Source organism: Populus alba, chromosome 19, assembly GCF_005239225.2.
Source record: "Populus alba chromosome 19, ASM523922v2, whole genome shotgun sequence".
Classification (NCBI taxonomy): Eukaryota; Viridiplantae; Streptophyta; class Magnoliopsida; order Malpighiales; family Salicaceae; genus Populus; species Populus alba.
The window spans coordinates 19,725,481-19,751,276 of NC_133302.1; the positions used below are offsets into that span (position 1 = coordinate 19,725,481).

At 27.6% G+C, this 25,796-nt stretch overlaps 3 protein-coding genes across 3 annotated transcripts; all 3 read right to left on the minus strand.

Annotated features, from left to right (window-relative positions):
* Positions 1-6,139: 6,139 nt before the first annotated feature.
* LOC118038499 (transcription factor bHLH162-like) lies at positions 6,140-7,363 on the minus strand. The gene is made up of 3 exons (XM_035044878.2): positions 7,167-7,363; positions 6,562-6,903; positions 6,140-6,465 (listed from the first exon to the last, which is right to left on the minus strand). Exons 1-3 carry the CDS (start codon positions 7,317-7,319, stop codon positions 6,319-6,321), a joined length of 642 nt encoding a protein of 213 aa, XP_034900769.1. The 5' UTR covers positions 7,320-7,363; the 3' UTR covers positions 6,140-6,318.
* Positions 7,364-11,468: 4,105 nt separating this feature from the next.
* Positions 11,469-12,702, minus strand: LOC118038498 (transcription factor bHLH162-like). The gene is made up of 3 exons (XM_035044877.2): positions 12,517-12,702; positions 11,922-12,263; positions 11,469-11,825 (listed from the first exon to the last, which is right to left on the minus strand). Exons 1-3 carry the CDS (start codon positions 12,667-12,669, stop codon positions 11,682-11,684), a joined length of 639 nt encoding a protein of 212 aa, XP_034900768.1. The 5' UTR covers positions 12,670-12,702; the 3' UTR covers positions 11,469-11,681.
* A 6,533-nt stretch (positions 12,703-19,235) lies between these two features.
* Positions 19,236-20,869, minus strand: LOC118038497 (uncharacterized). Its single transcript, XM_035044876.2, has 3 exons — positions 20,548-20,869; positions 20,207-20,432; positions 19,236-20,019 (listed from the first exon to the last, which is right to left on the minus strand). Exons 1-3 carry the CDS (start codon positions 20,791-20,793, stop codon positions 19,595-19,597), a joined length of 897 nt encoding a protein of 298 aa, XP_034900767.1. The 5' UTR covers positions 20,794-20,869; the 3' UTR covers positions 19,236-19,594.
* Positions 20,870-25,796: the final 4,927 nt, after the last annotated feature.

Here is a 25,796-nt window from a genome sequence, read left to right on the forward strand (position 1 = left end):
AATTCTAGTTTGTCCAATCCTGCCTGGGGATGCTCTTTCATGTATTTTTTTGGGTTTCTAGAAGCCGCGCTCATAAACTTTTCATAGTTAACCATGACATTCCATGCTAATGACACTATTCATAATTAATATTTTTACCAATATTACAACAATCATGACATGACAAAACAATCAAAAAGGACAATGACTAACCAATAATAGCATACTAATTTCTCCACCAATAATATATTTTCAATTCCTAGAAGAAAGTTTGAGAGAATTAAGTGTATAAGTACAACTAGTCAAAATTCAAATCCCATTCGTGGCCAAAACTTCACTTATCCATTGAAAACTAGGCCCGAAAACATTCACTTATATTCTAGTCCATAAAAGTCAGCCATCTCATTCTAAAGCTAGCCCATTTTTTTTTTTTTTCTTTAAATATGCATTTCTCTTTCTTTTTTCTTATACACACTACACTCCTCTTATTCTTACTAATTTAAACATCGAAAAGTCTCATGTTTCAACCAAAAAAAAAAACTTGTTTTACAGGAATACTCTTGGTCTTACGCTCAAGCTCCATCACACCAGCAGTCCAAGAAACAACCATGAAAAATCCACTTTATATCTTAAGTTTTTCCCGACTTCATCATAAGGGCTCATATTAGTTTATACCAATATATTATAACAACTCCTCTGCTTCTAACAAAATTTCAAGCATTATTGGAGGAGTAGTTTCCATCTGCACTCCATTTCCAGATGATATAATCATCGCTTTTAAAGGGATAAACACCACTGCAAATGGCACTCTACACACAGCCATGCACCATAGCACTATCAGATCTTGTAGGAGGCCAACGCCAATCATTGTGGGTTATAACAACTACCACCTTGTCATCAAAGGACCTCTCGATTCATTAGCAGGTCTCGCTCCGAGATTTTTCTCTAGAGGCCCAAAAGATGCTAGAAATCCTACCAAAGATGAGTGTCTTTTTAATTGCCAATAATATGCTCAATTAAACACGAAGCAGGACTTCTTAATTCCAGGAACTGTTTCCACATTCAGGAACAATCAGCAAGGATTTGTAAGACTGCATCCAGGCCACCCACAAGGATCTATAATTGAAAACAATATACCAAATGTTTCTTAGAAAGACAGCAACATTCGATTCTTTTAATCTCTTTAATCTCAATAAAGAAAGGTATTGAGTTAAATAACATACTGTCAGAACGTAACAGTAAGGTTCCTCCTCTTTCTCTCTCTGTCTCTCCATATATACTCAGTTAAAATTGCAAGAGTTATAGTTGATATAAACTGATATAAACAGCTAGAGTTTGAATAGGTGTATTATATATACAAAAACAATATCAAAGGCTTAAACACAGCTGCTGCCGTGGGTGGGTGAACTCCGATCAGCAGCTTTTACTCGCGTATCAGCAGCAGCAGCAGCTTAACAGCTACAGTGTCCTTAACAATCCCAATGCTCTTTCTTGTTTAGGGAGAGTCCAAGCAACTTTGGCACTATGAGCAGAAGCATCTTTACCTTTCTAGAAAAGAGAATTACACTTCTTCTACAACCCTCACCACCTTGGATGGAAGGAAAAGATGTAGCTCTAGTAATTTTCAACACTAAAAATTACTGAAGAGATCAACTGTAATCTTCCTACATAAGAAAACATTTTTAGGCCTAACGTTGCAGCTTCACATAAATTTTATCCGAGAGAGGCTTGCAATCAACTGACAGTACCAAAAAAGAAAGAGAAAAAGAAAAAGAAAAGGAAAGGAAAGGTCTTCGGTCTGGGCTTCAGACAACTTTTCGTCTGCGGTCTGGGCTGCAAGCAGAAACGAGGCTCTCATTATTATTTTTTCGTTAATGGTTTTGAAACCCATCCATCTGAGCTGGTGAATTCATCCTAAATTCGGTTAACCTGTGATTAGAACTAATTTAAAAAAAAATAGAAAAATAAAAAATTTAGAATGTCCCGGTTAACTTGGTGATCCAGTTGACTTGGTCACAAATTCAATTTCAGCTTGTTGATTTTTTTTTTTTACTAAAATAATATCGTTTTGATTTTTTTAAAAAAATTAATTTCTTTGGATGATTCGGTAATCTGATTAAAATCTAAAACCCGAACCGAAATGGATTTAAAAACTATGGTTGCCTGTTATAATAAAAATATTATTTTACATTATTGTATCTATTTTTATCGCTATGGAGAAATAAAGCATAAAGCATCACCCTATCAGCTGAAAAGCTAAGCTACACTAGCGTAAATCAAAGAATAATTTCTTGATTTAAGCGTGGAATCCAATCAAGTGAGGAGAGGCTCACCAACACAATAACACGAATCTCTTCTCAACACATAAAAAATTTCATTTTTTATTTTATTGAATTTTTATGCATTTTTCAGTTAAAAAAACTAATATGCTAACTTAAATATTGAAGGTTTATTGTTCAAGGGACTTCTTTATTAGGATCAACACAAGTACAGAAATTATCAGTCAAATAAAATTAATATTTTTATATGAAGTTTTTTGACGAATTCATTATTAATAAAGACGAATTTTCATCAAATGAGAGTCTCTAAGTATGGAAGATTACCAAGCTTTAGCCCAGATATTCTTTGCAAACACTTAGCTGAGCAGGAAGAAATACCACTACAAAATATTTAGTTCTTAGAGGGGTTAAATTTAAATTTAAAAATTAAAAATTAATACCAGATTAACATCACCGGCATCCAGCATCCAATTATATAGTAATCAATCGTAAGTTTTGTTGTTCGTAAAATCACTCAAATTATAATTATTATTGAGAACATAGCTTAAATTAAATAATCTTTTAAAGAAATTAAAAATCTTATCTAAGAAACTACATGAATGGTTTAAGAAATGATTTTTTTACAAATAATTGAAGGGGTGTTTATAAATATTCACCTTTATTTATGTTAATTTTTTTATGAAATAAAAAATAACTCTCCTCATTTTCTTTCATTTTATCTTCTCAGCTTTAACTATTTTTTTAATTGTTAATTATTATATTTTTTGAAGAAAAAAAAACCCTATTTTTTAGGTGTTTATTTTGCCAAAGTAATAGAGAAACATAAGCAAGATGATATTTCTAATTAATCCATTGCTCTAATATTAATCTGAAAAGTATTTACCACATGTATATATATAATGTTGAGCAGTCCATGCATTTAGAGCTTGATTGGAAAGCTAATAACGTATTATAATGATCAGCATGTCAATATTTAACATCCCTAAAAACACTGTTTAATAATTTAATAGCTATTTAACTCGCTTTTTATTCGAGGTTAGATAATTGTTTCTTTAATATTTAATATGCAAACTTTTCCAATGAGTTTTTGGACATAAGAAAATTATCAATCATATAAATAAAAAAATTTATGTATAAATATAATTAAATAAATCAAGAATCTTCCATGAAAATAAATATAAAAAGAAAAAGTTAACAATAATTAAAGATTAAACTGAAGAAATCAAAAGATAGATGTAAATCAAAATATTTGATCTCGTAATACATGTCATGTGCCTAGTTATGTTTAATAACTTTTTGTAAAAAAAATTCTTTATTTAATCAAATGATTATCCATTAAAATAACACATAAAAAATATCGTTAACAATAATTAAAGACTAAACTAATTGATATAGATCAAGATATTAGATCTTTCAACATTATTTATATACACAATTATGTTTACTAACTTTGTTTCTTAGAATAAATTTTATATTTAATCAAACAATAATAGAAACAAAACACACACATGAAAATGATTGAATAAATTCAAAGAAAAAAATATCATGCAATATTGAATATATTTAAAAATAATGTTATAATTTTATGTCAAAACCAAGTAAAAAATAAATGATATTTAACCAAAAACTAAATTGAAAACTTGAGAAAATATATGTGGTTGTTACATCAGATCTGAAACATCGGTTATGAACTCAATTATATTTAATAACATTGTTTATTGGAATCAATATTTTATTTTAAAAAGAACAATAATAAAAACAACACGCAAAAGAAAGTGAATGAATAAAATTAGATAAAGAAAAATTTAAGAAAGAAAGAATGCCTCCTAACATAAAAAGTGATGAAATTTTATTCATAAATCTAAGTAAAAATTAAATCATATTCTATTAAGAAATTTGTTAAAAATTTATTAGAATTGAAAAAAATGAAGCTAATAAAGTATAAAATCATAAGAAAAAAACACACACAAAAAAAAACAAATGACCAAAAAACAATCTAGACACGTGAACTTAAACTAGATAGTCTAGTGAGTCTAGGTTTAAAAAATCTCAAGTGCGTGAGCATTTCAGCCTATGCCCATGCACCTATGCTAAAAAAATCAAAGTGTGTGGGTATTTTTTTTTTTATTTTTTTTAAGAAAAAAATAAGTTGGTGACAGATTGTCTATTGACCTAGTTTTAAGTGACCAAAAAGATCATTGAAAATCCAGGTCAATGTCTTTTCTTTTTTTTCCTTCTAAAAACTCAATTTTCCACATGTTTTTCACTCGAAACACTTAGAAAACACCCACTTAACAAACATATCAATGACCTCGTATAACCCATAAAACAATCCAAAACATCAAAAACGACCCAAAACTAAAAAACTTCCCATGCTCAAATCAACCATCTCTAACAAGGTGAAGGGAAAATATCTTAAGATAAACTACTATCTTCAAATGAAACTTATTAACATTAAAATCAATTTCTTTCTTTACAATCAAAATTTAACAAGTTTCTCTCTTTTTTATTAAACCAGGGAATGAAAAGTAAAAAATAAAAAATAAAGTTTTATACCACAATTTAATTTTTAAAATATTGAGGGAACAAATTGTTATCATTTAAAAAGTAAAATGGCCAAACTGAAGTTTTCAACCCATTTTTGAAATTACCACTCAATTTCTCCTTGTTTTACACCTTGTCTCCATTTTTTTTTCCTAGTTATGACCATGCTTAACATTTTTTGATAAATTGGTAATGAAAGTAGGCATAAAAGGATGCAATTGAAGAGAAATAAACTTTAAGGACTATATTGTAAAAAAACTCCAATATAGATTGGTGGAATAAATTTTCCATGCATTTTAAACTTCTTGTGTTTTTTGTATTTCAAACAATTATTTTTTATTTAATAAAATAATGAAGTCTATAATAAATTGCTTTGAAAAAAAAGTATAACATGTTTCAATTTAAAAACAAAACAAACTTTAATAAAATGAATCGATCATAAATAAATAAAAATAATATTAAACCTGTCAACTCAATAATAAATAGAATCAAGCGAGAATGAGATTCTAAATAAATCGAGTAATATATTTATTAAACCTATCTTCTTTATAAATTGATCTGGAATTTGACTCGTCCTAATTTTATTAAAAAAAATATTATTTAAAAATTAAATTGGATGATCTGGTCAATGAAATATGAGTTTGTGATGCTAAAGTAGAACAATTGCTTTTGCTTTCAAAATTCTAACTCAAAATTAAGCAAGGAATTTTATTTTTACATAGAACAACTTCGTTCTGTTTGGTTTTTTATTTGAAAAGTGTTTTTTGAAAAAATTTAAAAAATTTTAATTTTTTTATTTTAAATTAATATGTTTTTGGTGTTTTTAGATTATTTTGATGCACTAATATTAAAAATAAATTTTAAAAAATTTAAAAGATATTATTTTAATATTTTTTTAAATAAAAAAATCTTTTAAAAAACAATTACAAGTAAACTTCTAAACAGACTATTCTAAGTGATCGGAGCATTCTCTGACCACACAAGTCATTTCTGGAGCTTTAATTATTAGCAGTAGGGGAAACCTCAAACATAGTCCAAAATATTTCGGTAGTATTACTTTTTCCTCCAAACAATTTTTACATCAGTTTTGTCTCCATAAAATCTGGATTTCTCAAATGGATCCTTGTGTAAGAATTCCTTAATAGGAAACGTTAGATTCTTCTTATAGAATTGAGGAAGACATAGTCCTTGATGCCATTTAAGCGTTTCCCATTGCAACCAAACATCGTTTTCTCTTGCATGATTTCACTCGGACCATTTAACAAATGTATCAGTTTCATGGGAATGAAATATGTTGCTCTAAAGAAATTCAAAAGAAAGTGTACAGTGAGATCAAATTTGAATGGAAAACCAACAAGGAACAAGCCTTCATTGTTACACAGGATATTACCATACATGTGTAAACTTCCTTCTAACATCTATAAATCTTACAGATTTCAAGAAATTGAACTCAGATTCCAAACTGTAGTGCCAAGCTTACTATCGTTTTATGCTAAGTTTGGTGCTTTAGTACTGTTTAGAATTCCCAATTAGTCTTAGGATGATGAACTGCAAAATCCCATAGCTCTGAATCCAGCTCTATTTCACTTGTGGATCCACTAATAAACCTGTTCAGTCTCTCAGTTACTCTTGCAGCTCCAAAACCATCAGCAGATCCCTTCATCTGCGCAAAATCAATTCAAATTGATCATTCAATTGTTAAGAAAACACGTTGAGGATTAGAAATGAATCAGCATAATGGATCAAATACAATTATTACCTGTGCATGGACTATATGGAAAAAGGAATCTCCAAGAGCTTGAAAATTAGCACTGACAACTTCTACACCTTCTTCATGAAGAATGCTAATAATCTCATAAAATAAGAACTGATTACCTAGCCCACTTGTCAAAACTATCTCTAGAGCTGAACCAATCTCATGGATTTTTAGCTGAGGTGATTTTGATGCAGCACTTGATATAGGATCAAAAGTGCATGTATATGATCCTTTTCTGCTTCTTGTTAAGCTTTGTTTCTTCTCCCTGGCTTTCTCCAACTTTTCCTCCAGACTCTTTATATAGTTTATTGCTCGATCTATCTGATCAGGCAGGGGTTGTGCTTCCTGCATATATACCCACAGCAAAAGGAAATATATTTTCAATAATCTTGCCAATTCAAGAAACAAAAAAGAGAAAAGAAATATCATCCAAACGCAACTTTCTAAATCCCCAAATCTTTCTAATCCAAACGCAATAATCTGTCTGCAATAACATGAGAGCAAGGACAGCTTGGCCTCTTCATGTGAGGTTAAAGACAGCAAGCTAGAATGAAATAATACAAGAAGACATGAATTTAGAGAGAGAGAGAGAGAGAGAGATGGAGAACCTTGCAGTTTTGATTAGGGAGGAGAGAATTGAGATTGGAGTAAAGGCTTTTCATTTGATTTCTCCTATTTCTCTCAACGACTTTCCTCTCTGTTTTTGTACAAGAAATATTTGACCTACTCTGCATCATTGTCCCTCCAGTTTTTGCAACCATGACTCCCCTCGGAAACCTCAGAACAGAAGGGTGAAGATGGCAGATCCATTTACTTGACAAATATATATAGACACCATCTAAACAATATTCTATGAAAATTCAATTTAAAAAAAAAAACTAATTTTTTTTTAAAATTATATATATAAAATTATTTTCACACACTAGTATTAAAATTAATTTTTTTAAAAATAAAAAATATTATTAAAATTAATTTTTTAATAAAAATACTTTAAAAAATAATGAATATTTCATCCGAGCTTCCATGAAAAGAAACGAAAAGTTCAAGATAAAAAGAAAAAAAAAAGAAAAAGTAAGAAAGCAGTGGACTGAGGGCATGAACGCAATCGTCACGTATTGGACATCACTTTGTGCTGTCATCCGCTTGTCATCCTCTCTCCATTATAAGCTGCCAATTCGGAATCCTAGAGTAGATTTTTACCTGTCTCCTTTTCATTTTAATGGAAGGAGTTTTGATTGATTTGATTATGTGAGAGAAAAACCATTTAGAATCTAGAGCTGACTTATACCTTGGGTATCTTTTGTTTTTCAATTTTTTAAAAAAAAAAAATATTGAGAAAATGCAAGAGTTTCTTTTAAAAAAAAAATGAGAACTGAATTATTTAGATTTAATAAATCTAGTAATTTAAATAATACAAATAAAATAAATAAATTGATAAGAAAATAGACAACATTAAAAAAACTCTGATGCAAGCATGACAAATCTTGCTTTTAAGGTCAATATAGTCTTCACATTATACTTTAAATATATTAAAAAACTAGATAACCCTTATCATCCGTTATTGAAACGAATTCAAGATTACTTAATAAATTATATATTTACACTCATGTCAATTTTTTCTTATTAAATTTATGCTATTGTGGTCTATTCGGATTAATTTGCGCGCACCTCGACTAATCTTATCGCTTTTTAAACTTTGCCATGGTGATCCCTTAATTCTTTACATAATAAATTTTGTTATTGCAGATAAATTCAAGGTCATGTAAAAAATCTTGCTGTTACGGTCAATTCAATTTTTCCTTATTAAATTTATTCTATTGTGGTTTATACAATTTTCCTTTTTAAACTTTGTCATGATGATCCTTTAATTTCTCACATAATAAATTTGATCACTACAAAAAAATTTGATGTCACATAATAAATTATGTTGTTACGGTCAATTCAAATTTCACCCCATAGGTATAATAATCACGTGCACATGCACGTACACACATAAATAACTCAAATAAATAAAATAAATAGCTCCCAATTCACTAATTTTTACCTCTTAGCTAAAATACCCAATTCCATCCTCTTTGGTTTCATTTCCATTTGTTCATAAATTTTTATTATTAATTTGTCCTATTACGCATTTAAAAGACATGCATTAGCATTCATTTAATTTGATTTATCCACTTCCATAGTGTGTGTAATTATTATGCTCTCAGGGTGAAATTAAATGTGACTTTGAATTGATCGTAGCAACAAAATTTATTATGTGACCTTTAATTTATCTGCAATGATAGAATTTATTATGTGAGAAATTAAGGGACCATCATGGAAAAGTGTTTTTAAAAAAATGAATTGACTATAATAGAAGATATTTAATAAGGAAATAATTGAATTAATCATAGCAACAAAAATTTTTATGTGACCACGAATTTGTTTGCAACGAGGACCTTTATTATGTGAGAAATTAAGGGGCTAACATGGAAAAGTTTAAAAATGAAATTCTTATATGGAATGAGAATTAGGAATTTTAGTTAAAAATTCATGACATTGACGAAACCAGTATCGAGTTTTGACGAATAAAAAAATAAAAATAAAAACTTAAAATAAATGTGTTTTAAAAATAACAAAATAATTTCAAGGAATGATAATGGAAATGAGGAATGCAAGTTAAGAAAAAATTACATGAAAAAGTGTCGGTGTAAATCCTAGATAAAAAATCAAAAACATTACTGTGAAATATTGAGTTTGCAAAGAGTTATTATGGTTTGAATGTATTGTTCATAAACTCATTATGCATGCACTGTTCCATCAACATAAATTATTATTCCAACTCGATGCTGTAGCAACTTGGGAGCTGTTACTCTAGAAGTGAATTTTATGGTTCATCCAAAAAAAATTCTAGTTTAGGGTTGTAAAGGTGTTAAATAAATGGATTTAGTTAAATTGTGAAAAAAAAATGAAAGGAAAATCATGCTTTCTTTAACACTTTTTTTAACAATTAAATTGTAAATGTGTTAATGAAGGTGTTAAAAGAACGCATGGATTTCCTTTTATTTTTTTACAATTTAACTAAATTCATTCATTTAATATCTTCATTAACAAATTTACCACCTTAAACCAAATTTTTTAAATGAACCATAAAAATCACTTATGAAATAAAAATTCATGAGGATATCGGTTATTCCATTAAATTCTTGAGATAGTTTTCTTATTTCAAAATATTTTTTTTTTATTTTGATCATTTATTTCACTTACAGATTTATTATCGTTTCACAATAATATTATTGATTTTTTATCTAGGGTTTACACCAATACTTGTTCATGTATTGTTTTCTTAACTTTTATTTATCATTATCATTATCATTTCTTGAAATTATATTCTCATTCTTAAAACACATTTATTCAAAAATTTTCTTATTCTTTTATTTGTCGAAACTTATTATCAATTTCTAAAATGTTATGAATTTTCAACTAATTTTCCTGATCCTCATTTTAACTTCATAATATATTTTTAAAATTATTTATGGAGGTCATACCCTCCATTGTACATTTCATTTATTACTATTTCTAGCATTTATGTATTTATTTTCATCCTAAATTTCTACTACTCATCAAAGTTTTATTACTTTTGATATTATGTTTACATGGGGTTTCCAAAGTTTTCCTCTTGGAATGGAAAAATGATAATTACTCTATTCTCATCCACACTACCCCAATCGTATTTTTTTTATAATCTTATTTCTTTATTATAATATTATCCAATTTTATCTAATACTAAAAACTTGGACAAGTGCAAATTATATTATAAAAATTTCATGTTTGTTTGTCTAAAAACTCATAGCTATTAAATCTAACTCGTTGTCAAGCTCATATTACAAGTTGGGTAGATTAATTTAGGTTAATGATTTTTTCTTTTAAATGTGAAAATAATTTTGTTTTGAAAAAAATAAAAAATCAACCTTGTTTTGATCGCATCGACCTGGTTAATGGTGTGTGTATTACATTGAACTCTCTTATAGTTTAGTCTTCTTTTTTATTTGGTATCCATTTTTATTAATTACAATCCACATCTTCAACCAACATAATTTTTAAATTTGAAAAAAAAAAATATTATGTCCTCATATGTAAGTTCTTAAATTCCTAAATTTTCTTGTCCATTCAATATATGACTTGTCCCTTGTTTCAAGCTTGGTTTCATAGCTTCCAATCCTGCCATCATTGAGGGCATACGACTTTTTATTAATTTTTTAAATATTATCAACAAAAATTTCCCAACAAATTTTTTTTATATATTTTTTTATTGTTTTTATTTTTATTGTTGGTATTTTTGTTGTTATTAGCTAATTTTCTGGTAACAAATTAGAACAAAAACAAACATGTTCTTCATCTGAATTTCATCTTTCTACCCTTATTGAGTTTATTTTTTTTTTAAAAAAAAAAAAAAAAAAACCCTTCAAGACATATTTAAATCAACCTACCTAGGCCAATTCCCATTACTAATGAACAATATACTGCTATCAAAGTAGAGTATTAGTTGAAACAAAATTATACTCTAGATTATGCATAGATGAAGACTTTAGTTCTATGGTTGCAATTAAAATCAGTTTTCCAAGAATTTGAAATTATTTGTGTGAATGCAAGAAACACTTTTTTTATACATAAAATGATTATCTGAAAGTTCATGGTTCTAAAACACACAATGCTCATGATCAGATGACAAACAGCCAAAACATGTTACATGCACACAGATTTCTTCTCTTACAATTCCTCCTATAGAATTGAGGAAGATACAATCCACCAATAAATATTGATGCCATTTAAGTGTTTCCCATATCGCACTCAAACATTACTTTCTCTAGCATGATTTCACTAAGTAATTCTAGAGATCATATCAGTTTCATCAGAATGAACTAAAGAAATTCAAAAGAAAGTGTAAAGTGGTACCAAACTTGAATGGAAAACCAACAAGGAACAAGCCTTCCGTTGTTATACAGGATATTACCATACATGTGTAAACCTCTTTCTAATTAACATCTATATATCTTACAGATTTCAAGAAATTGAACTCAGATTCCGAACTGTAGTGCCAAACTTACTATCATTTTATGCTAAGTTTGGTGCTTTAGTACTGTTTAGAATTCCCAATTAGTCTCAGGATGATCTGCGAAATCCCATAGCTCTGAATCCAGCTCTATTTCACTTGTGGATCCGCTAATAAACCTGTTCAGTCTCTCAGTTACTCTTGCAGCTCCAAAACCATCAGCAGATCCCTTCATCTGCGCATAATCAATTCAAATTGATCATTCAATTGTCACGAAAACACGTTGAGGATTAGAAATGAATCAGCATAATGGATCAAATTTAATTATTACCTGTGCGTGGACAATATGGAAAAGGGAATCTCCAAGAGCTTGAAAATTAGCACTGACAACTTCTACACCTTCTTCATGAAGAATGCTAATAATCTCATAAAATAAGAACTGATTATCTAGCCCACTTGTCAAAACTATCTCTAGAGCTGAACCAATCTCATGGATTTTTAGCTGAGGTGATTTTGATGCAGCACTTGATATAGGATCAAAAGTGCATGTATATGATCGTTTTCTGCTTCTTGCTAAGCTTTCTTTCTTTTCCCTGGCTTTCTCCAACTTTTCCTCCAGACTCTTTATATAGTTTATTGCTCGATCTATCTGATCAGGCAGGGGCTGTGCTTCCTGCATAAATACCCACAGCAAAAGGAAAAATATTTTCAATAATTTTGTCAATTCAAGAAACAAAAAAGAACAAGAAATATCATCCAAACGCAACTTTCTAAATCCCAAATCTTTCTAATCCAAACGCAATAATCTGTCTGGAAAAACATGAGAGCAAGGACAGCTTGGCCTCTTCATGGGAGGTTAAAGACAGCAAGCTGGAATGAAATAATACAAGAAGACATGAGTTTAGAGAGAGTGAAAGATGGAGAACCTTGAAGTTTTGATTAGGGAGGAGAGAATTGAGATTGGAGTAAAGGCTTTTCATTTGATTTCTCCTATTTCTCTCAACGACTTTCCTCTCTGTTTTTGTACAAGAAATATTAGACCTACTCTGCATCATTGTCCCTCCAGTTTTTGCAATCATGACTCCCCTAGGAAGAAGGTTGAAGATGGCAGATCCATTTACTTGACAAATCTATATACATCATCTAGACGGGCCCGAAAAGTCCAAGAAAAAATTAATAATTTGGACTGAGGTCATCAATGCAATCGTCATGGAATGGTCATCACTTTATCTTGTCATCCTCTACGTCATCAGCTGCCAATTTGGAATCTAGAGTAGCATTTTACCTGTCTATTTTTTACTTTAATGGATGGGTGTTTTTATTGATTTTGGTTTTGCTTGTTTTTTTAATTTTTTAATTTGATTTTATTATCAACATGTCAAAATAATTTAAAAATATAAAAAAATTAATTTAAAATTTCAAGTTTATTTAAAAAACACAGCATGTTTTCGATGATGGAAGAGAGAAACCATTGATAATTTAGAATTCACCGTATTTTCTTATTAGAACAACATTATCCAATTTTATCTAATACTAAAAGAAACTAGCGAATGTTTTTAACTCAACGAGAGCCGAGGACGAAGTTAAAACATCAGATAAGTAATTTATAACAAGGTTCAAAAGAATAATTTATTTACTCTTATATATATCAAACATTTTTGTCTCGAGACATTTATGTTGTTACTAATTTTCTTGGACGAGGTCCCACGGGACCCATCTCACATGCACCATGCACCTTGGTCGAAGCCTCAAGGTCTTGGGTTCCATGAGATTTCCCACTTGGGTCGGCTTCCTTGGCTTCGGGATTATTATTATTATTATTATTATTATTATTATTATTAATTTGATCTTAAATTAATTAAAGTAATTTGAAACAATAATCTTGTAAAGAAAAACATTCACTTTTGTAATTAGGTTAACTTCATACCTTTGCATGGTCAGTGCTTGTCTTGATATGTGATGGACTATACTGAAAGGTGCATGATATTAATTATGGAGTGTTTCCATCTATTATTTCAATTCATGAGAAACGCCATTAATTCCTTTGCGTACGTTGTAGGGCAAGTTCCTGGATTATGCGAAGGGGTCAAAGAGAATCAAAATAATGGCGCACGTGGCAAATAGACGAAACTTGATCCTATGTTCTTGAAGGCATATAAGAGATGTTTGGAAGGAGTTTTAATCTGTTTTTATATTAAAATTTGATTTTTTTGTTTTAAAATAATCTTTATTGTTTTGATTCTCTTTTGTTCATAAAATCATAGTTTTAAAATCAAGTTCCAGTAAGTTGACTCGAAACTAAAACATAGATTGGTTAAAAAAAAAACAAAAAAAAAAACTTAGTGTGACCCGATCAAAAACCAGGTTACAACCCATTAAATTTTGGTTTTTCTAACTAAAATAACATCATTATAAATTTTTAAAAAAATTAATTAAACTACATCAACTCAATAATTCAGTTAAAATTGAAAACTTGAATTTTAAACCAGACTGATATAAAAACTATGCATAAAACAGCTACCACAACAATTTTAAAATATACTTGAGTGTTTCTAGGAAATTTGCTGTACCTATCTCGGCCCCGCACTGTGGATAGCGAAGGATCAGTAGTATACTTTGTCAAAAAAAGCATGAGGTCCTTCAATGGAAATTGACTGTGCAAATTGCGGCTTCAGTGTTCTCACAGAAGACTGGGTTTCCAAATAAAAGTGGGCATGTGGTAAGGTGTTGTCAAAAGCATATTGCTAAAGTCTCATTGTTTGAGATGGGTTGATTTTGTGTCTCAGTGACTCGCTTATTTGTTGATCCAAAACTTAAGTTTGGGATATGTTTTTCATTTAACTATTTTGGAAATTATCAGGTTAAATTTGAGTGAGGTATAATCTAGTTAATTTTTTTAAAAAATATTAAATCTTATTTAAAACAATATTATTTTAATTTTTTTAAAAAATAATTTACCAAAACAATATTATTTTGTTAAAAATTTGAATTTAACATAAGAACCCAGATCTGACCGGGCCAAACAACTATGGAAAAAAGTATAAGAAAATTATAATATTATCGTGAACCGACCACGAATTAGTTCTGGCCTTTGTGCTTTGAACTCTTCATAATTTTCATGTAAATGGGCGAGAGAAATATTCTCCACGATTTTAATTTAAATAATATTAAAGATGAAATGTTTTCATCTGTTTCAAGACAATCATGGAATGTCTCTCGGGCACTCCCTTCTTTCCAAGTCAAGTTATGACTTTTAAGGTGGGCCCTTCTGGCTTTCCAAAGAACATCAAAGAAATAGAGAACCATTGGTGCATATATACTTTTTTATCCTTCACTATATCCAGGAAATATCTCCACTACTAATAAATTATAGTCTCTGGCGTCAAGGACGGGCTGCACAAATGGCTATTATACTGAAAACTTTCGATAGAGAAAAAGAGACAAGATATAAAATAAATATTTATATAAGACTGAATTTTAATTATTTTAAAATATAAAAACAAATAATTATATTTTAACCACCTTCATCTCTTCTATTCTGATAGTTTTCAAAATATATTTTAAATTTAATTAATTTAGATTTGTTATATATTGAGTGTGATTACAGTTGTTTTTAAAAGTGCTTTTCATTTAAAAATGTATTAAAATAATATTTTATTTTATTTTTTAAAATTTAATTTTGAAATTATTGCATCAAAATAACCTAAAAACACAAAAAAAAAAATTAATTTGAAGCAAAGAAAAAAAAAAAAAATTTAATTTTTTTTAAAAAAATACTTTTAAAACACAAAACCAAACAAGAATCATTCACACTTAACTATATATATATATATATATATATATATATATATATATATCAAAGTGATGGATCCCTTTTATATATATACTTAGCCTAGATCAACTAGGTTTTTATGTCGATTTATCCTACCAGGTCAGGCCAGGAACATAAATATGCCTAAAAATTGATTTGCATCTCTCACAGAAGAAAGAATATTGGAATTTTTCCCTTTTAATTTCTCCATGATCAACCAAGGGCTTAGATTTTAAAGATGTTAAGAATTAATTTGGCATATTCTTACACAAAGCTTCTTCCAAAACAAAAATTATATTCTTTACCTTTAAAGAATTGAATGTGAATTTATGGTAATTCAAAGCATTTATATTGATCTTTGAACTACACGCATAACTTTCTGAACCATAGAAACCTACTACTTTCTTTGCATCGAAGAATTAGCTAGCGGGCATGGAAGCATATATTCCTTTTGTGCTTTTTTCTATGTACTATTTTTAAAAAAAATTAAAAAAATTTTAAAAAAATTATTTTTTTTGTTTTAAATTAATATATTTTTTTTATTTTTAAATCATTTAGAATGTACTGATTTTAAAAATAATTTTTTTTTAAAAAATATATTATTTTGATATATTTCTAAATAAAAAATATTTTGACAAACAATCGCAACCATACTTTTAGCAACAACCGCAACATTATTATTAATACAATTAGAAAAGTTGAGATGAAAATCACTATTGACTTGAAAAGTGAACCACCTCAACATTATTTTTTTAATTTCATTTAAGTCCTTTTTTTAACTGGATATTTTTTTCCATTCAAGCTATTTTTTTAATTGGGTCCTTTTTGCTTCACATTTAACAAACCTCAATCTTTTTCCACCTCAATTTTATTTTTTCCATTAAAAGTTCCTTTTTTTTATTAGATTTTTTTTATTCAAGTCTCTTTTTTATTGGATTTTTTTTATTTAAGACCCTTTTTTATTGGATCCTTTTGCTTGTCGTTTAACATACTTCAACTTTTTTCTTTCATTCGTGTCCTTTTTTTTCTTCTTATGGATCATTTTACTCTCTATTTAATAATTTTCACATGATCAATAAAGGTCGAAGGACCTGGATTTGAAAGGTGTTACAAAATGTAACATATTTCTACACAATGCTTCATTAATAACAAAAATTCTATCATTCTATCATTGCCAAAGTATAAAAATTTAGCCACGAACGCATTGTTTGGTCCTCACAATATTTTCTGTGGTCCTGCCCTTTTCATCTTTTAATATAAATGTGCAAGAGAAAATGTCATGCATTTTGTTTATCATGAGACTAATGGTGAATTGTTTCTCGGGTGTTCCTATCTTCCAAGGTCTTGACTTCAAGACTCTATATCCAAAGAAAATCAAACAACTACAAGACCATTGATGTCATGTTTCTATGCACTAGAATTTTTTTATCAAAAAGTATACATTTATTTTACTTCTTGTCTATATGAGACAAAACCACTCATTCCATCGGGGAACAAGAGATCGCAAGAGAGAATTAAATATTAGGCTTTGTGGCGTAATGCAAGGTTTTAATTTTTAATTTTATTTTTTCGGTGGATCGTTTAAGTTAATAGAATTACTTTAAACGTTATTAAATTAATCCTATTCAACTCCAACAACTTATTTTCCAATATAGTGAGAGGCAATGTTACTACACTCCAGCTAGATTCACTGATCCATCCTATTCTAAGTCAAGTTTTAAAAGACATATAGAAATTTATTTAAATATATAAAGATGAATTGGTGAGTCCATTCTGATTCAATTAAAATTTTATTTTATTTTTTTAAAAAAAAATTAAAATAATATTATTTTGATTAACTCAAGCTAACTTAACGTATAAATTAGGCATGAACTTGATTTTGGATTTGACTAGAAAATTTTAATAATTTAATAACTTTATAATAGGGTACTACTCACTTGACCCACAATGTAAAGCCATTACAAACTTACTCAAAGGTTTGAGGGTGTGTTTGGTCATGTTTCTAAATATTTTGAATATTTTTTTATTTAAAATAATTTTTTTTAGATCGTTTTGATATGGGCTGTTGTTAAAAATATTTTTTTAAAAAATAAAAAATTATTTTAATATATTTTCAAATAAAAAATATTTTAAATTGATATTATTATCACAATTTCAAACAAATCATTACAAGCATTTGAGTGAAAGGATTGCTACTACTTCATAAACAGGGGTGGAATCCCCAAGGTTTATTTTTATTCCTATATTTATATAAATTATTTAATCATGTCCCGTAGAAATCTAAATTAACCTCTCTTGAAATTTTATGAAATAAGAGTTCTTTAATTCCTCATGTGATCGATAATTTCATTTAATATATATTGAACTAAGAGAAAAAGAATAATTAAACCATTTATTTTTCTATTTAGATAATATGCTCTATAGTTGGAAAACAATATATGAACTAAGTATATATATATATATATATTGTTTTCCAACTATATATATATGTACTAAATTAGTTGTATGTCTTGCATTATGGGATACGTTTTTACTTATGTGACTATTTATATCTAATCAGTTATTAAGTAATTTTAATATATTAATATAATTTTATTTATGTGTTAGTATAGTTGTTATAATTATGTGTATTTAAACATAAGTAATAGTAGATCTCATACTCATAAAAATGTTTAACCTAAAATTTGTATAACTTTTATAGGGTATTATTTTTTTCTAACTTTTTAATTTTTTAATTTATTGAAATTAAATTTAGAAATTGTTTTTCCTCAAACCAAAACCAAAAGGTAATAAAGTATTTTAAAAATATATAATATATTTTATTTTCTTTCTACATATCAAATTTAAATTTCTAAATATTTTTATTTTTATAATAAATACTATTTTATCATTTAATTTTGTTATTTTACTGAAAAAGAGCTTAATTATAAAAAATAAAAAAATTGAGGAATCAAATAATACACAATTGAATTTCTATATTGTCAAAAAAAATTGAACAATTTTGATATTGGTTAATCTAGTATATAATGAGTTTGTTTTCTTCAAATTTACCAAAAATATTTAATATGCATCTTAAACTAAAATTTATGGTATGAGCTTTGTATTTTCTTAACAAAAAAATAACTTGCAGTAAATCTACGATAAAAATTGTGATTAAAAATATTTAGCATGTTCTCTTCTTTTTTTTACTACTTGAATCAATATTTTGATTTTTCTATTTGTATTTGCATACATTATAATTAATTTCTAATTTTATTGGTTAACATAAGCAATCTATATATCATAACCATAACATTATTTTAAATTACATTCATTTTAAAAATTTATATGGGAGAAGTATCAAGGATAAAAACTATACACTTGGCATCAAAAGAATTGGATGAGATATCCAATTTTGATGCACTCACGGAGATTGTTATAGTTTTACTATATAAAAGATTTAAAAATCATTATATAAATGGTCGGTTGCATTTTTAAAATAGTTTTTTTATTGGTAATTAATGCAATATATATCAATGAAATATATAAAATATATTACAATAAAGAATATATTAAAACTTATATATTATTTAAGACATTAAATACACACATGAGTACAAGTATACCACTAATACGGATCGATTTTTAATTTTAGAATCCTATCTTTTTTTCTTAACATCTGAGTGATGTGATACATCATTTGACAAAACTATAGGTTGATAAATCCATGGAGTGTTAATGAGCTGTATATTTCTAATTTGTATGAGCTATATATATTTCTAATTAGTGTGAATCAATTATGTAATTTGCAAGATTATAGACCATAAGATTATAGGCTCATAAAACATTCCTAAATAGTTTTTCAGTCTATGTATATATATATATATTCATGTCTGCTGTTATACAAAGGAGAAGAACAAGAGAATATTACTATCACCTATTCTGATATATGGTATCAGAGCAGTCGATCTTGACTGTCTATTGCCCTAGTTTCATAAATCGCTTCCACAGCAGCAGCCGTCAGCATCCTTCGCAGGAGCAGTGATTTCACAGCAGTAACCATTGGCCACCCTTCACAACCACCGCTCACGGTTCCCTCAACCAAATTACTCTAAACAAATTACTCTGTTTGTTCTTATTGAAATGGATAATTAAGCTGTCTCCATGGTCTTCATTGCAGGAATCCCTTCAGGCATAATCTTCCGAAATTTGAATCACAAAACTTGAACTACTGTACAGTGCCAGACCGGCAAAGTCTCCGATAGATCACAAGTTAACATGGATGCCCTAGACTTAGGCGGCCGGCCCGAAAATCCACCAGGCAAACACGGTGCTGTTGTTGTTCTCTCACATGTGCCCGCCCACTTAGATTGCATATACTTAAGCTTCCTCCATGGACCCAGGTGCATCTTCTTCTCCTTCATGCACTCTTTAGCTGCTGAACATAATATCTTGATCAAGGCTTTTAGCCTTTCTGTCTTGCCTACATAAACCTCTGGTAACCGGTTAACAAGTTGTTTGTATTCTTGATTTGCTTTCGCCATCTCAAATTCGGCTCGTAAATTCGACTCAATTACCACTCTCACTTCTCCTTTCTTTGAATTTAATTTGTCCACCACTTCCAAAAAAGTGTGTTCCCCTGCATAAATTTGCAGAAAAATGATTAGCCCCAGCAGTCACTTAGATCATACATGTCTATATAGCTCCATTAATAGCATCCTATGGTCTTAATCAATACTGATTATTTCATGATTATCATCTTATGGTTAACAGTGATGAACATTTTTGTCATAAGAAGATAGAAAGAAATGATTTATTTGTTGAACCTGAAGGAATTTCTTCAGATCTCTTCCACTTGGACTTGCAAATGGCACAATTATAGCCTTGATTTTGAAGACGAATTGAAATTTCTCTTTGCAAGCAATTCCGGCAAGCTCCGGCCATCGGTTTCCCACACAAGCAATACATGCCAACCCCATCAATTTCCTTCATAGCTTCTTTTGTAGCTTGACGAATTTTGGTCTCAAGAGAACTTGTTCTATACAATGTTCCCTGCAAAAGCAACCGTAAATAATCAATACTAATTTCCATTACGCACAATTTAATCTCACAGTGACCTTAAAGTACCTTTGGCACATTGTAAATTGAAAAGAAAATGAAAAATCACCTGAAGAAGTTGGTTTTGTGTTTCCCAAAATTTCTTGTTCTCTTCAACATTACAAGGCCTAATCTCATCATCTTCATCATCATCCTCATTATAATCACCTGAGGTACATGAACTCTCATGTGACACCTCCTGTTCTTCCCAAGATCCGAAAACAATGTCAGTAAAATACGCCGGATCATCAGAAAATCCGACATCCTCCTCAAAACCCCGGTAGTTTAAAGGTATTCTGGCTATGACTTGAGCCATGTATATAATTCTTAAACAAACAAGGCTTCAAAAAAAAAAAAAAAACAGAAATGTTTCGGTTGTGGTTTGAAAAAGTCCCTGAAAGAGTGGCGTATTTATATTAAGATTTTGAGTCCTAAGTGGGCGTCCTATATGCCGCATACATTAAGGTTGTCTGGGACTTATGTGGCAAGTATTCATTGGATCTTGAGCGAGTTTATTACAGTGGCAGCTGTGTTCCACGTCAGTCTGAGCAATAATTGTTTAGCTGGATAACTCTGGATATGCTCAAAATATTCTATCATGAGATACTACTATGTTACAGAGTATTGGTCAAGTTTATTAAGATAATCACGCCAGGAGTGATAATTAACTAATTTGTAAATTTGTGAGGTTTTATCCTAATAATAGACAAATAGAAAGTTGCCATGTGGGGAAGGAGTTTTGGCAGGGCATTTTTTAGGGTTTTTTTTTTGAGTTAATCCAAATTAAGTGGGGGTCTAGGAACCATGATGATGTTTCTTGGCATATGCCATCAGGTTATGCATAATGCTACTTGCAAGGGGATATAAGGATATTTTTACTAGGATATTCTATAATTTAGTTTTCTTTGTTTGTATTTTGTCTGCTAATACAATGTATAATATTTTTTAAAAATATTTTTAATTCAAAATATATTAAATAAATATATATTACTTAATTTTTATATATATAAGCATATCAAATCATAAAAAAAGTAATATAAAAGATATCGATTTGATATTTATCTACATGGTAATGTCAACAAATGTTATGTTAGTGTTTACCAAAGATATTCAATAGATGATAGATAATAATAGATACTTGACTTGTGATTCCTGTGGTTAGATTTTTTTTTTCAAATAAAAGAATGGAATACACTTGCTTTTTCATGTTTTTGTAGTTTAAAAAATTTAAAGTTGAAAATTAAAAATTTTATATATACATATAATCAAATAAATCGAGAACTACATGTGTTTATTAAATGAAAAAAATCAAAATTTACGATAACTAAAAATAAAAATAAAAAAAATTAAGAGACAGAAGTAAATCAAGATATTTAATCTCGCAAAGATATTTACTTAATTGTATTCGATAAATTTTTTTAATTAAAATAATTTTTTTTTATCTACGCAAAGGATAATAAAAATAGAGACATCAAATTAAATTGATTGAATAAAATAAAAAAAAAAATATTATTCAATGCTGCACATATTAGAAATATTATATGAAAATATATTTTTTTTTATTTTTTTTTTAAAAGTTCTTCTTTATTAAAGAAAAAAAATTGTAAATGAATTAGAAAAACTCTTCAAAATTTAAATGTATAACAAATAAAAAAATAATCATCATTTAAAAGATGTTCTCTAAACAAAATGAAAAGAGAAAAGGATTATTACTCTAAATATAAATAAATAAAAAATTTTAAAAATACAAAAAACATTAACTTCAAAAAGAATTAGAAAAATAAATAACAATTTAAAAAGAAAAAAAAAAAAGAAGCAAAGCTCAACATACCCACTCATTTCATTAGAGGCCTTACACGACTAGGACTCTTATTTTTTTTCATTGCAACTAGGGTGGACAACATGAGTTTTTTAAAAAAGTTGAGACAACATGTTCTCTAATTTACCTAGTTCCTTGGCCTTTTGTGATAAGCAGAAAATCAAGGTTTATGTATTTTTTTTTCAAAAAATGTTTTTAATCAAAACACTTGAGGAAACTATGATAAATTATCAATAATCTTAAAGCATCAAAACCCATTTCAAAAATCTAAATTAATCCAAAAATCAAAAATTAAACTGAGTTTTGATATATTTTTTCACAAACTTTAAAAATAAAAAAAAATCTAATACAACTTTTCTTATTTTTTAAAATAAATATTAATATAACCAGTCAGGCCTCTAGTAAAAACATCGTGGTACCTAAGTTAGGGTACTATAGTTTAGGGTCAATGATTACGCAATACAAAAATGCAGTTTTAATTAATAAACTTACTTCATTCATTTATGGATATTTAATTAATATAATTTTTTTTTTAAAGGAAATCAACCGATTATTAATTGAAAGCAGAGGGGGCGGGTTAATTCAATGTAAGATAAAGGGTTTAAAACTTTATAATAACCAAAGGGACAAAGTCGACAGCATCAGAGACCATGCATAAATGTTTAGTCCCAAACAAACTGAACTTGTTACAAGACAAATTAGTTGTTAAATGGATAAGAGAAACTTGTTTGTCATTTTAAAGGTACTGCACATGGCGTTCTGGTTAAATGGATTAAGACAAGCTCAATACAAGGGGCTCAAGTGGTTTTCGTTTTTCTTTCGGTGAAACATCATTAAACGGGGCCATTTCGTTTTCAAGCTCAATTATGAAAATGGAACTTCGAGATAGGTTTCTTTCTTTTTATTTTTCGTGTAATTAATTTTAAAGTTATAATTAAACTCAAACCTCACTCAAAACTTGGGACTTGAATTGTAAATTGAAACATTTTAACTCCAAATTAAATTCAGGCAATCAAAATAAAGTTATTTAATTAAAAAAAAACAAAATGATATTTTTTAAAATTTTTAAAAAATAAATTTAATTTGTATTACGATGGATTCATTAAGTCAACTTTAATTTGTCTTATTTCTTTATTTTAGATTTGGTTTGAGCTAGGAGCTTAGCTCACTAGATTCCAAATCAATTATTATTCGTCTAAAGTTAAATAATAAAAAATATATCTTTATAAAACTGGTTTTAGAAGCAAGATTGTTCTTGAAATTTAAGAAAAATACGGACATAATGAGATTTGTTTAAGGAAAAGGTGTTGGAATTAAACAAAAAGTTGTTATTAATTTTTAATCCTTATAGTCTAAGGATTTTATATTCTCCTAGTAGGTTTAGGTTTTTTTTTATATAAAATTTATTAAAGTTTGTTTTGGATTTGTTGGTGGTTTGTTAGAGATTCTATAAATATAGAAGCTGGTTTTGTGTCCGTTGGTTTTAAAAAAGCACTAGTACTTTGTGTGGTTTTAGAAAAAAATTATTGTGTTTGTGCTTTAAGTTTTCTTATAATTTTATTAAATTGTGTGACATGTATCAAAATCAATGCATTGATTAATAAGATTATTATCTAAAAAACCATATATTAAAATTGGAAAAAAAGAAATCTTGAATTAGAAAAAAGAGATAAACTTTTTTAAAAAGTTATTCTTAATTTAAATACAGAATACATAAAAAAACAATATGGAGAAAAACAATTGCATAAGAAAAAAAAAACAATTCCTTTTTTTTTTTTTTCAAAGCATACATGCGCATTAGGTAATGGCTGCCTAGATTTAGCTTTTTGAGTCACTTAACTCACAACCTTTTTATATAGTGGTATTTAATAGTTTATTGTGGAATATAATTTTTTGTTTTTTAAAATATTTTTTATTTGAAAATTTATTAAAATAATATTTTTTTATTTTTTAAAAATTATTTTTTAATATCACGCATTAAAATGATTGAAAATACAAAAAAATATTAATTTTAAAATAAAAAAAATTAATATTTTTTAAAAATACTTTTGAAAAAAAATTAAATAATGTGGATCCTTTTACAATAAATCCTTTTTGTTGTGAGATGCTGTTTGTCCTTTTTGTTTTTGGAGTAAATTGATATTAATTATATGTTTCATCATTGTACTATGTGGAATTTTTATGATAAATTTATTTATTAATTCAGGTATTTAATTATTTGTTTATCTAGAAATTTAATCAAATCTTTAGGAATAGTTTAGATTGATTAGATGCAACTTTCAGTGTAGACTATTTACTTTTCTGCAAAGATTTCTATTAATCTTATCTGATTAGCTCGTAATAGATTCATTGCGAATCCAAAACTCTTGATTGAAATGTAATATTTTATATATCTTACTTTTTATTGTTTGGTTTTTTTATTAAAATTCTTAGTTAAAAATTTTAATTACACAAAGTTTGGATTTAATTAGAAATCCTAAATATAATCCTAGACTTGACTTATTAGTTTGGTCTTTTGTTTATTTGCTTTTTTTTTTTTTTTTAAGATGTTCTCTTGTAAACTCTCTTTTTATTATGTCACTATTTTTTAATAATTTTTTTTAAATATTGATTCTACTCGACTACTATATATATATAAAATCCTCACCACTACTAAACGCTATTATCCTTAATAATTACTCAATTAATATCTATTCTCATTTTGGAGTACTACTCCAATGCAAGTGGACATGGCTTAAGGAGTAAATAAATTTCCATGAACGACTATCTAAGGAGGCTAAATCAACTCACTAAAACACAGAGAGTTCACGTTCTCTTCATCAACCGGGTAAATACACACAAATAGGATATATTTGTTTGTTGAAAAATATTTTTTGTTTGAAAAGTGATTTTAAAAAAAAATAAATTTTTAAAAGTAAATTATTTTTTTTATTTTTGATAGTATCATAAAAATAAATTGAAAAAAACTTTTCCAAGTATTTGGTTATGTCATAGAAAAATGAGCTGAAAAATAATTTATTAATATTTTTTTTCAAGTTTATTAAAATAATGAGGAACAAATCTTACAAATTAAAAAGTTGAATGCGAATGAAATTGAAAAAAAAAATTTCATAAATTATCTCAAATAAAATAAATAACAATCAAAATAATATAGATCAAATCTAATAGATAAAAAAAATTAAAAGATGATGAAATTAAAATAATAATAATTATAATTTCATAAATTATTTCAAATAAAATAAGTAAAAATCAAAAGAATAAGATGACCAAATTTGATAGATAAAAAATTTTCAATTAAAAAAATGATAAGAGAAAAGCAAATAACAATCATAAAAATAAAAACCAAAATTAATATAAAAATAAAATTAAATCAATTTCTAAGGGATAAAATTAAAAAAAAATATTCAAAAAAAAATATATAGCAATTAAAAGTTTGAGGATCAAATTTGATATAATTAGCAAATAATATGACATTTCTGATTTTTTTACAACTTCTAGAA